This window comes from Gorilla gorilla, chromosome 3 (genome assembly GCF_029281585.2).
Source record: "Gorilla gorilla gorilla isolate KB3781 chromosome 3, NHGRI_mGorGor1-v2.1_pri, whole genome shotgun sequence".
Taxonomy (NCBI): Eukaryota; Metazoa; Chordata; class Mammalia; order Primates; family Hominidae; genus Gorilla; species Gorilla gorilla.
In genome coordinates, this window is record NC_073227.2 from 112,892,940 (window position 1) to 112,907,564 (window position 14,625).

At 31.6% G+C, this 14,625-nt stretch overlaps 1 protein-coding gene across 1 annotated transcript in view; it reads left to right on the top strand.

Annotated features, from left to right (window-relative positions):
* The window catches only part of GRID2 (glutamate ionotropic receptor delta type subunit 2), a 1,455,891-nt gene that overhangs the window by 275,241 nt on the left and 1,166,025 nt on the right, over positions 1-14,625 (top strand). The window contains exon 2 of the mRNA XM_031010484.3: positions 9,677-9,832. Within this exon, the coding sequence (XP_030866344.1) occupies positions 9,677-9,832 (156 nt within the window). The remainder of the gene's footprint in view (positions 1-9,676; positions 9,833-14,625) is intronic.

Sequence of the window (14,625 nt, forward strand, 5' to 3'; positions counted from 1 at the left end):
AATATTCTACAGGCTGCAATCTGTTACTTTAGAACTAAAACAGTATTTTACAGAAGTTTTTAAATGCTCAATTACAAGAAACTTATTTATTTTGGCCCATTCAGATAGGTAAAATGATTTTTCATCTCAAAGCAGAGTAAATTTTTGTCTTAAACATAAAATTAGAATTTTTACTCTGTAGAAGACAGCCTACACTATATTATTTGTGTGCAAAATGAGTTTGACCCTTCTAAGAGGATCACATTCACATTATGGTTTCATACAGATATTTCTTTGGCATATGATTTTACTTATAGTAGTATAGGCCAATTCTCACATTTTTTTTGTGGAAGTTGAAGGTAATACTAAAAAGGTAGAGTAAATTGTTACAAGAAGAAAAATGTTAAATCTGTTCAATTTCTAAAAATATCTGCAACTTTTCTCCATGAACATACTTTTCAGTAGCTACCTTATCAGCTTTTTGCCTATTTGTTTTTTTTAAAAAAATGCATCATGTCAGTTTGGGAAGAATTTGAATTGGTGTGCAGTGTTCAAAGTGTCTATTGTCAAACCAGTTATTTTTGTTCTTGTCATGGCAGAATTTTGTAATAATAGGATATTGTTTCAATTAGATATATGCAATAGAGAAAGAGACTGCAACATAGCACACAAGGTTCTGGTTGAATCTTCACGGATTCAGTAAGAAGAGATGTAAACTAATTTAGAGTTAAACATTGCTGCCTTTATACAAGAAAAAATCCAGATATTTGAGCTTTCACTGCCTAGTCACCCCACCTTTTTTCTTTTTTTTAGAAATAGTCACAAGTACTCTTTAAAAAATTGCAAAGTATTCCTATTCAAAGAATTGATCTTTGAAATGTTTATTCACTAAACTAGTATAAAATGCATAAACTATTCTGAGAGGATTGATGTTCCAACATGAAATTATTTTAAAAATTAACCTCTTACTATGCTCCATGTGGATGACTCAGCTTACCTGTTCCTTAGGCAAGCACCCTACATTTCGTTTTTTCCCACATACTTCTGGAAGACACACAGCAGTCAGACTTTTCCAGTGATAGTATTATCAGCTTAAATGTGCTTTGGGTTTCTGGATAACTATACAGGTTTTCCAAACGAAATGTCATTTCACATGTTATTGGAGAGTAAGGCTAAGAAAAGGGCCTTGTGTTAGAATGAAGAATCCCTTTGAATTTGACTTATTTCACACTATGAGCAAATGTCACATTCAAACATAAATCTCTGGAGAAATCTCTGGAGACAGTACTGAAAATTTCACTTCTTGGTCTATGATTTACCCTTCTCATTTTAAGTCACTATATCAAAAATATATTGAAGAAAACAGAATTTAAAGGTGTCTGAATTATTAAAAATATTTTGGACACTAGCTAAATGTAAATTACAATACACATTCGAGGATTTCTGTATAATCATTTTAAATATCTGCGTGGAATTTTCTCCTTCCACTCATACCTTTCTACACTATATCATAACTAATACCCTCTGTGATCTTGACAATATCCTCTTTGAACTTGATTTCCTATATTTAAAATAAAAATGATGCTGTCCTGTAGGCTAAATAATTATGGTGGGTGGAATGGAAGTTAATATTATAAGGTACTTTGAACTCTCAGAACAAAGTGCTAAGTAAGCACTAGACAGTGGAAAATAACGAGCCAGATAGTTTCTGTACCTGGCCACAATTTGAATATTATAGACCTAAGTAAATTATCAATGGTCCTTAATATATAAAGTCAATAACTTTATATATTTTATATAATTTTTATTTTATATTTTATTGTCACTCTCTTAGGATTATTCATCACTAAAGTAAGCAACAACAGCAACAAAACTCCTTAGAAATTGAAAGGCTAGAGATTTGTTCTGAATTCTGCATTTAAAGATAGGTCATAGTCCATATTCTATTGGAACTCACTTAACGCTATTCCAAGGTAACTGCAAAGATTGTTATTTAAACTAAGGTTTAGAAATTCATATCAATTTACATCTTTATATATATTAATTATCCCTAAACACCCTTAAATATAAAGTTTGTATAAAAACAGGTAAATCAACTTCTGATATAGTATAAATTAAATCACTGAGACAAATATTGAACTTCAAAGTATGCAAAAAGTACTAGAAATTTTATAAAAATATGCCTAATTAATAAAATTTTATAAAACAAAATGTAAGATTGAAACTTATTTGAGAATTTTAATATACAATAAAATTTTATTATAATTATTATAAAATGATGGGTGTTGTGGCTTATGCCTGTGATCTCAGCGCTTTGGGATGCAGAGGTACAGTGATAGTATAGTTCCTCAAGTGAGGAACACTTGAGCTCAGAAGTTCGAGATAAGCCTGGGCAACAACGTGAGACCCCAGTCTCTACAAAAAACTTAAAAATTAGCCAAGCTTGGTTGCATGCCCCTGTAGTTCCAACTACTCAGGGAGCAGAGACAGGAGGATCAGGTGAGTCGGGGAGATTGAGACTGCAGTGAGCCATGGCTGCATAATTACACTCTAGCCTGGGTGACAGAGAAAGACTCTGTCTCTCTCTATATATATTATTATGAGAGTAAAAATATACATATTATTTTCTTATCTGGAAATTTGTTTAAATGTATATATTGCCAGTTATTAAGCTCCTAGTGTTTTCAGAAGATTGCTAAGAAACTGAGAGCGGTGGATTCTGCAGCAATCATTACTAGCTTGGGCCTAGGGAAAGTTGCTTAACCTGAGATTCATTTCCCTCAAAGGGTTTTTATCAGAACTAAATAAAATAATGTCTATGAGCCACTTAGTACAGTTCCTAGTACTAAAAAATATTAACTGCCAGTGTTTCTAATATTTCAATTATTATAAATTGGAGAGAAATACAACAGAGCACAATTGTCTCTAATTCAGAATAATATTTGCTAATTGTCATGAATTTGATGTATATCCAGCACCTCCTTTCCAACAATTAGAGTCATTGTTTTGGTTTCCTTCTTTAGTCAGAGTGCTGTGAAGGGTTAGATAAGATGAACTGAGAAAAATATACCTCATGATAAAAGGATACAGGGTTCTGAAAACCCAATTTCATGCCTGCAAGGATATTAGCATAGAACATATTAGGAAATGTTCTGTTAAATAAGAGGCTGCTGAAACATTGGTAATACAGAATTAAATTGTGAATGATATATCAACTTAATATTTCCTGAGCAGATAATAATTATATATATATACACACACACACACACATACACATATATACATATACATATAATTTATATATATACACACGCACAAATAAGCACATTTATTACATACACACATATGTACATTCATTACATATACACAGTTGTAATATATGTGAGTGTGTAATAAATGTACCTATTTGTGCACGTGTAATATAAATATATAAACATATGAACATGTATTATATAAATATATACACATATGCATATGTGCATATATATGTGTATATATTTATATACACATATATGTATATATATATATATGCAGAAACAATGCCTTCACCTTCATTGTAATGATATCCCACTGAAATAGCAGCTGATACTATGCTAAGTAAAGATGCTTATTGGTGTCAAAGATACTATCTATGCTTAAGTAAAGATACTAAATTGTATCAAAAATGCTAATCTCTTTTGGTCATAATACTGCTAATTTTTCTTACTACCTAGTAGTTTTGAACATGTTTAACATTTTTTCTCCTTGAACTGAGGGTAACATGAATGAGACAATGAAATAAAGGAGAAATCTGATTTTTACAATATTTATAATGCCTTTTATTATTTGCCCTCCTTTTAAAATGCATGTATAATTTCCACTGGCAATTGTAGGAATGCCATTTGTAGATGAAAAAAATGTTATAAATCTCTTGACTTGGATATATGCTCACAGTGCAACTAACGTGTATGCAAAATGCATTGTCAGAATTAAATTAAAAACTCACTTGTGAATAGTAGCATCTAAAACAGAAAGGATATATGATGATTTAACAATTCTGAATAGCTCTGCAGAACTGTAAATCCTACTGTGACTAATAAACTCCCCAAGGCAGAAGGTTGCACTTTTTTCTTTATTTTAACTTCCTAAACTAAAGTTGTTGAAGCTTCTCAGGCAAAGGAATTAAATTTCATGTAAAACTAGTCTTACGATCAGCATTTTACTACATTTCATCAATTTTATAACCTTCATGGCTTAAAATAAATGGATTTAATATGCTAATCATCATTATAGTACTATTTATTGAATATATATGTATATGTGTATATACACACACATATATGTACTGATGTACCCTCTGTCTATATGTAGCCACCATAAAAAAAAAATGCTTAAAGTGAAAAAAGCATAAAATGGCAGACATAGCTCCAAACTTGAAACAAGGACACCTAACCTCCTACTCTACATCTTGTAATCTTTGGCTGTGTAATTTGGGTGAAAACATTTAAAACGTTTGCACTACAATTTATGAAGCATGACAAGGTTTTCATAAACCATCTCTAAAATTCCTTTCAGCTATGAGTTTACAAAAACAACATGATTCCTTCTTTTCATGATCTTCTTATGGCATCTTATTTCCACTATGGCTTTATTAAACACTTAACCCATTTCAAATATTTGGTCACTAAATAATTTGTTAAAGAGCACAGTGGCTTGGCTTTGATGGTTTTCTCTGTGTTTAGGAAAGATTGGTTTGATGAATAGATGGATGAATGGCTGGATGAATGAATGTGTGAACACAAAGAGAAAAAGTGAGGGGAAAAAGTTGGGGGGTAGAGAGAGTGACAGCATGCACAAAATAATCACCTCTGTTGTTAAAAAGAAAATAAAAGATTCATTGCATGTAGCATCTTTGCAACTTTCAGTTAAGTTTATTCCTTTTATGATTACCTACCATATATAATTTATATGTTAGTCAAAATTAAGTGAGTAAAGAGATTAAAAAGTTTGAACTTTCTGACTAAAAAATAAAGATCAGCTATCTTTGATTTTATTTGGAATTACGAAATCCAACGAAACATTTATGCACAAATGTTTTTATATAAGTTTTTCTAGATGATATGCTATTGATTTGCAAGAGGAATGTAGATGTGTTGATGCTTGGTTTCAAGATTTAGAGTCTTTTATTTTAAACACAACTTGATAAGGTTGTTATAGAATATGTATATCTTCCAATAATTCTATTCGCTGTGGAAAATTTCTTCAAGATATATCAAATTTTTTCTCAATATTGTTAGAGGAAATTATGTGCAGGATGAACACATAATTTTTTCTCTACTATCTTATCAGGTAAATAATGTTTACTCCACTTGCCTCTTAAATTTATAAGACACAAAATTTTCAATATTCAAACTAAAATACAAGTTTTTAGTATGATTATTAATTACCTTGTGTATGATTATTACCTTGCTAACTTGGGTTTTCTGGAATCATAATAATGCCTGTGACAACAAATTAACATGCAAGTACATTTTCAAGTCTACTTTTGTTTTAATTTAGGTTTAGGTGTAACATATTTTATCCATACATCTGAATTTAGGTATTTTATTTCATAAGATTATATCTATTTTATAAGATTATACCTAATTTAATGTTAAAAAAGATTTAATCAGTGATTCTTGAGTGTCTAAACTATTCAGGCTCTTTTATACACAGTGTAAGTATAAAAATAGTTTATATGGCCTAGGAAATTATATTTTGCTAATGTGATAAGGACTACCTCTGTGGTAGAGGAAACTCCAAAAATAAAACCAAGAAGGAGAAAAATCTTCGAATGTTTGGAGACTTGTTGAGTTGGTTAGGTTAGTGAACTTATAAATATTTTATTTAAAAGGGATATTTGTGAATGTATTTTTGGGTGAAATGATTTTATGGTCTGAAGTACTGACTTATTTCAAGCACAAAAAATCTACACACACACACACACATAGACACACACACAGACACCAAGCATATATCTATTAGGTTTAAAGAAGAAATTTGGATTGTCATTTTAAAAATTGGCAAGTAAGTATATGTATTTTGGGAATATTTAAATGCCTTTCTAAAACATGATTATGTTTTTTTAACAGAAGTAATGTAGCTTGTCAGTTAGCTTTGAATTGTACAATAATTTATGAATTTTCAAAGGGCATACCTGCATTAATACTTTTACATATGACACTTCACAATGAAAATTTAAGCCATTATCATTGCTTTACTATTACTATAAATTTAATTAAGTTGACAATTATATTTTTGTAGAACTTTGTCTAAATTTGGTATTTTTTTCATATATATGCTAATTGGTCCAATAGTCCGTGAAAATTGTTTTCAGTAGCATTACATGTAGTACAAACTCATAAACATTAACATTTTTCTAAGATATAAGAAGACATGTAAACATGATATAGTTTTCATTTAAAAATATATATTTTGGCCACTTGCACGTCAGTATGTTTGTATAAGGATTACATAAAGCCTTTATTTCTCCCCCCATAAAAGGAACAGAATATCAACCTTTAGTGATGGAAATGACTAAAAATTGCTGTAATAGGAATATTCAGGAGGTGTTCCTTTCCTGCTTTATTGATTGGTTATTCTTCCCTTCAGTTTGGCCAATAAGAAATATATAGAGAGTACTGATGAAATGCTGTGTGTATGTGTGTGTGTGTGTGTGCGCGTGTGTGTGTATCAGTGGTGGAATAATTATTTTATATTGACAGGTCTAATCTGCTTTTCCCATGAAGGTTATAAAATAAAACTGAGTGTAAAATCATGCTAATAAAAATACCTGAGAAGGATCTAGATGCTTTGACATCATGTTAACTACATAGTTAAGAATGTTACATTTGAGCAACTGTATAGATAACAAAGTAGATCTAGTACCTATAGTACTGGATTATCTAGATTGGTAATATTTGTGTATTAGTACAAAGAATAGAGATGACTTTGCTGTGACTATTGGAAGTGGGTGAAATTAGAAAGGAATTTCTGTCCCAGGATCCTTCCTGTGGAACTAATCACATTGTTTTCAGAATGCTTGTGTTGAAGGCAAAATACTGCATGCACTCCTGTAGTACAAAGTCAGTTTAAGATGAGATTTTTATAGCTGAAGAAAAAAGTAAATAAATAACTGGGATTTGAAGTGTTGGATAAGATTTTCTGTTCTTTGATTACACTGTTTGCAATAAGATGAACTGTTTCTTCTGTGTACTTCCTTGCTGTTTGCAGAAAGATGAACTGTTTCTTTTATCCATTTTTTCAGTATATCTTAATTCTGCAAAGGATTGACTAATGTGCTATCATTTCTGCAGGTTTCTGCTGTTTATTAACCCAAGTTTAATGTTTAAGGCAATATTAAGTGTTCTGCCATGTAATAGTAAAATGCTTCCATCAAAAATGTATTACCAATACAGCGGAAGTCAATAACATCACCTGCTATAAAACAAGGTTGATAAGAAGCCCTTTTTTAAAGACTCATTTAGAATCCACGACAACTTGAAACATCTTTGTATAAACACACATTACTACTTTGCGAATAGACATTTAGATTATCTGATTTAAAATGAATTGGTTATTTCAGCTTCAATTATAAAAAATTTGTATCATACTTCCTGACAAACTATTAAAGAAATTTGTATATCTAAACCTGAGAGCATTAAATTTCAATGTAATGATTAATCTAGATCTACACAAGGATTATCACATATTAAAATAATTCTTATGAAAGCTGCTTAAATTAGCAAGAGAGGTCAAACATTTATTGTCTAAATGTTTTTACAAGAGCTTAGATTAAAAAGCATTATCTGGTTCAGAAAAGACAGGTTAAGTAAAAATTAAAGTCTATAATATACATTTGATTAATAAAATAATAATATTCTCATTAGTAAACATCTGATAACATATTAAGGAAGTACTCAATTTATATGTCAATTTTAAAAATTCTGGCCAGGCGCGGTGGCTCACGCCTGTAATGCCAGCACTTTGGGAGGCCGAGGTAGGTGGATCACGAGGTCAGGAGATCGAAACCATCCTGGCTAACACAGTGAAACCCCGTCTCTACTACAAATACAAAAAAAAATTAGCTGGGTGCGGTGGTGGGTGCCTGTAGTCCCAGGTACTTGGGAGGCTGAGGCAGGAGAATGGGGTGAACCCGGGAGGCGGAGCTTGCTGTGAGCCGAGATGGCGCCACTGTACTCCAGCCTAGGCAACAGAGTGAGATTCCGTCTCAAAAAAAAAAAAAAAAAAAAAAAAAAAAAGATTCTTCATTATTTTCTCTCAGGTTCTCAGCCATCGACAGGTATTCAAAATATATAGGAAACAAGGCTATGGCTTGAGGAGACTGATAGAATCCATGCCAATATAAAAAAGCAGTGATGGCCAGGCACAGCGGCTCACTCCTTTAATCCCAGCACTTTTGGAGGCTGAGGCAAGTGGATCACCTGAGGTCAGGAGCTCGAGACCAGCCTGGCCAAAATGGTGAAATCCCGTCTCTACTAAAAATACAAAAAAAATTAGCCGAGTGTGTTGGCGTGCACCTGTAATCCCAGCTACTCGGGAGGCTGAGGCCGGAGAAAGGCTTGAACCCGGGAGGCGGAGGTTGCAGTGAGCTGAAATCACGCCATTGCACTCTAGCCTAGGCGACAGAACAAGACTCCATCTCAAAACCAACCAACCAACCAAACAAACAAAAAGAGCAGTGAAAAGATAAAGCCAGCTTCACACTGGCTTTATAATACACACTGTGTATATAATGATAATACACACTGTGTTTTATCATTTAATACACACAATGTGAGGTTTAGACAAATGTGTTTAATACACACAACGTGAGGTTTAGACAAATGTGTTTAATACATACAATGTGAGGTTAGACAAATGTGAGGTGTAGAATTTGAGCATGTTGCTCAAGGTCGTATACTTAACAACTGACAGTCAGTATTTAAAATCAGTTTGCTCTTAGAATCAATGTGTTTACCAAATATTCCATTACCAACCAAATAGTCAATAAAAGTTAGCACAGTGTTTATCATCATCATATTTACACATGGATAAAAAATGCTATAATTATCCATTAGGACTTACATTAGTTCCTTGAGAAATGTTTATCCATTCCCTCTGCACAGAGATTTGAATGTCTTTACATTTTCTATAAATATTATTGACTTTACTACTACAAAAGATAATGAAACCCGTGTTCAAAAAAATGGGGGGAGTAAGAAAGGAAGGACATGAAAAATAAATTAAGATCACAAGAAAGGTTTGATTCCTATATATTCTATGAATAGACCTCAAGAAGTTTTCTGAGGTTATTTCCTTTTATTCAGAAAAGAAATCTTCCAGCTATGAATTCCTTAAAAATTTCATGATATAAGATATCCAATGTATTGGATACTTTGTCATGTAGAAGCTTTTTATACCTATTATATTTTCTTCCCCATGATCTCCCCACAATAACACTTTGAGGTACTATTTATCATTCCATTTGGAAGAAGTAACTATATTCCTTCTCAGCTATTACACTGCTTCCAGTACAATGTGTTTCATTAATAAATAAAGTGCATGCTCTAAGTGAAAGTATATGTTTTTTAAACACATAAGTCTCCTTGTCATATTTCCAGAGGGCATGACAGAATATTTATGTTATTATTTAATGGCAAAACTCACTTCTTTCTAGGAGCAATTTTTGATGAATCTGCCAAAAAGGATGATGAGGTATTTCGCACAGCAGTTGGTGACCTTAACCAGAATGAGGAGATCTTACAGACTGAGAAAATCACATTTTCAGTGACGTTTGTTGATGGCAACAACCCTTTCCAAGCAGTTCAAGAAGGTAAGGTCATCAGTATTTATTTTGGTTTTTTGGTTCAATTCAAATGGCAATGAAATTATCTTTGATGAAAGTTATTAAACATGGACATCATTTTTGTATCTTTGTTGATAATAGGGCATTATTTTCCTTGGAGATCACTGTTTTGTAGATGTTAATCTTGTATTCCAGTTTTGAAAGGGCAGAATGTGGAAAGTTATTATATTAATTGAAATATAATATGAAAATGAACAAATATTTACATGTAAAAGCTTTGCAACATTTTTATGACTTCAGTGTAAATGAAACATCTTTTTAAAATAGTATTTTCTAACAGAATGTTTACTTTGGACTTCTCTGAGATAACTGCCACCTTGGGTGTTGTTACAACTTGGGATGACATATCAGGTGAACTCATGACAAATGTATTGCTGAAAGAAAAACCCTTGGACACTACATACAAATCAAAGATTTTGCATTAGGACTCTAACATACTGACCTACACTATAAATTTGACTCTCTACGAGGCACCAAATATTAAAGCACTTTCCTCCTTTTCCTCTGTAAACCTGAGTAAATTAAATTTTTTCATTGGTGCAAAGTAATGCAAATACCAATTATTTTTAATATATTGGAATCATCACTCCTATTAAGGAAGGTTTTGATTGAAAGATCCTAGAAAAATGGAATTTTCTGTTTGATTCTATTAATCTAATTAAACATTTAGCCTTGATCCAGAAAGCACTCATTTTAAATGAAACTATTGGTTGATAATTGGGAAGGTCTGAATGTTTGTGTCCCTTCCTACCCCGCTGCATAGGTTGAAACCGAATTCCCATTCTGGTGGTATTAAGAGGTGGGGCCTTCAGGAGATGATTAGGTCATGAGGGCTCTGTCCTCATGGATAGGATTAGTGCCCTTATAAAACAGGCCCAAGGGAACTTGCCTGCCCCTTCTGCCATTCGAGGACTCAGCAAGAAGGCACTGTCTGTGAAGCAGAAGAAGATCTCTCACAAGACACCTAATCTGCTGGGCCCTTGATCTTGGATTTGCTGGTCTCCAGAACTGTAAGCAATAAATTTATGTTACTTATAAATTACTTAGCCTGAGGTATTTTGATGTAGCAGCCTAAACTAAGAAACTAGTCTACCTTATTTTTTATTGTGATGATGTTTTTAAACTGAAGATAATGAATGCAAAATTAATTTAGTCAAATAATACATTTGCGTCATTAAAAATTTAAATAGAATTTGGCAGAAGAAAAGGCAGATACCATATTAACTGTAACAAAGTTGGGCAGGATTTTTTTTGTAATGCAAACACTGAAAGAGTAAGGAAAATAAAAGTGTCTGAAAACGTGTACTTTTCACTTACTGTTTTATCTGCTTGATGTGCAGGTAACATTTATTGAAATATATTTTCAATCAATAGCACTGGCTACTGTTGAAACTTGTTTATGGTAGTTAGAAAATAGATATGTGATTGGTGGTCTAAAAGTTTTTTCCTTGTTAATGGAATGGAGTAAAAAATCATTATTTTTTGAAATGAATAGAACTGTTTTAAGTAAAAACTGGCTTTACAAAGAATAGGATAATAATGTTTATAATAATACAATGAGATTTTAATTTTTAATAAGTAAACATTAATGCAAAAAGTCAGATTGAAATAACCATTCAGTTATTTACATTTTAAAATCAGAATCATCCCGACAATGTAAGGATTTCAATACTGGAAATGTTAATAAATGTTAATAAATTTTCTATGGAAATATTTAAAAGCAGTATAAATTAATATTAGAAATAATAGAAGGATCTGGAAAATCATAACATAGAATTTGAAGATACCAAATCATTTTAAAGATATATTCAATAGGAAATATATGTCATTCATTTTTAAGAAATCTGTATTATTTTTCTTTCTTAACTCTTATTTGTAAGGACCAGAAGGTGAGCAGGAAAAACGTGAGGACTGATTTCTTTCTTTATCTTCTCAGTAACTACATATTAATAATTGTGAATTAACTTCAAAGACAGGCTAAACTGCCTATGCTTTTTAAAAATTAACCTTGAGTAAAAAAGTAGTAAGAAAAAAAAATGAAATGAAAACAACACAATGGTGAGAAACCTGAATTATAAATTAAGAAGAAAAAGTCCCTCACCCCTTTATTAAAGACTATAATTTGAAAAGTAATGACAGTTTTTTAAATACTACACCTTTTTTTTTGTTTTAACATTGCTCTCTTTAATTATTCTGCTGCCAGCTAAATTCTGAAAACAAAAATATCTTGCAATAGGGACGTGACGGCACTGAAAGCAAATTGAGAGAGGCAATAAGGTTCCCAGATAGAGACCACTAGGTATTTGTCAAGAAAAATGAAAGAGCTGGACAGTTTGCCTGATGGTTTCTGATACTAACAGGATGTTCTCCACCAGTTATTGTGATGGTCAGCTTTGGGTAATAAACCTGAAATGAGTTCCAGGAAGCTTTAAAGACAATTTGTTTCCCTATTCAATATCAAGAAGGGTTTCAGTTAATGTTAGAAGTAAAAATAATTATTTATAGAATTTTTTTTGTAAAACGGTGGCTTGAAAAAAATAAGAGAAAATATTCTCTTGAAAGAGAACAAACAACCCATTCAGAAGCACTATTTTCTTCAATGTTTTGAGGAAGTAATTTAGGAGAAAACCTCAACTGTGCCATTGAAGATAGTCAACTTTCTCTCACATGTTTACTGCAATACTATGCAAACTTGTATTGAGAGGGACTAACATCACCTTGTCTGTTTTATTTTTTTTACAGTCTAAAGAAGGAAAAAAGATTTAATGATACAATTATAAGTGATTGCTTATATATTAGCACTCCTAATGAATTTATAGAAAAACTCATGGTTTTGATCCCTCTGCCTGTTTATTCAAATTTGAAAGTCTCATCCTTGAACAAATAGCATCATCAAACATATAGATAGTAATAATGACAAATGATAATAGGGATCACTCAGAGGTTAGATAAGTAAAATCTAATAGCTTGAAATCCTCAATTTATTTTATTGTTAGAATTTCCTCTAATCAGCCACATTTAAGACCTGGTTTTTTATTTTAAAAATCAAAATTTCTGTTCATTGTATCTTTCTACTGTTATCACTTAATAAGAGAGAGGAATTCAGTGACAGCCTATATAACCCATAAACAGTAATAAAGAGTATTGGTGTTTTGGAAATCTTCCTTTGTAGCTTTGGCTACAGTACATATTTGGATAGCAATTAATCCTTTAGAAAATGAGTTTCTAGACAGATACCTCAGTTATAACATGGGGTACACATTCCATTCTCTGGAGATCAATGACTGTATCTGTTAATTTTATCAGTATTTGGTAACATTGATTTCAGATCTTTGAAATACATGAATAATAGAAAAAATGTTCTGTTTTCACAAAAGTTATCTGGAAATAAATTACCTATTTTGAGATTATTCTTTTTTCCTTTCTTATGAATGTATTTGTTGATAAGCCATTTTTCATCTTTTGTGTACTGAGCTGCAGGATATTAACCAAGGGCAAATACATTTTCAAACCTTAACTCACGAGGTTTTCTTGACAATTTTTTTTTTAATTTGGATAGGCTATTTTGGTATCTAGGATGTAGTGTTCTCCGTAAAAAGATAAATACAAAAAGAAAAAAAAAAGGTATATGGGTTATTTTTAAAAACCTTGAGAATTATAGGGGTGGAAAATTATATAAATCTGGTTGAATATTTTCATAATTTAGATGAAATAATTGAGACCCAGAGAGGTTAAATAATTTTCCCTAGTTCTTCTAGGGTTACCAGGCTTGTGTGTAGCAGAAAAAGAACTAAACCAAGACCTCCTTTACATCACTAGTCCAGTATTTTTCTTGCTGTATACCCCCCCATGCATATATATAGACACACATGAGATAGCACAATGTATTATAGGACTTCAGTAAGTAATGTAAGGACTCAAAAAAGTAGTGATTTATGTTTTGATATTTATTTGCTATTTATTATTTATGTTCAACCATGGAATAGTAGGAAAATTTCAATCTAGGTGATAAAGACCAGTTACATTATGTAAATCAATCTTGTTCTTTTGGCCTTGGTTTTCCTCATTTGTAAAAAATGAAGGAATCTGAATATAATGTATTTTTAAGGTAACTTTCATCTCTATGCTTCTATGACCCTTAAGAACACAATTCTAGAATTAGAACCTTATAGAAACGATCATTATTTAGTGTCCCTTTAGAGAAAGTTTCACGTTGCTGAAATTGCCTCCTAGTTTTTCTGTGTCTGACTTTAAAATAGATTAAACAGATATAGGGTATCCATTGTTTGTTCTGCCACCTCATTCAACTATTCACCACAACCCACAGTACTCATTACCACCAATAGAATTCAAAGGATCTTGTGCTGATTCCCTTAACCTGAACCAAAGTAGCTGTTCATAGGTTACTCTTTTTATTCATAAGTTACTCTTTTTATTTTCTCTTATAAATTTTTTCTTCTGTGGCATCTATGTACAACATTTAGCATAAATGTACAAATGTTTTTGTGAAAAACACTGCTGTCGTTTCTGAAAGCAGTACTTATTGTTTATATTGTTAGCTCTTAGCTGAGATGAACATAAAATGGGCCATGAAAGGTGGAAATTTATAAGAAAACAAAGTCAGGAAAGTCAAAAGGTGAATGAAGTATGAATCCATATATAATTCTTACATGTGTTTGATGTATTAAGAAGGAAGTGAAGCATCATTCTTTGATATTTAATGACAAGATTCAGCTAAACAATTTTGAAATAATTGCTCT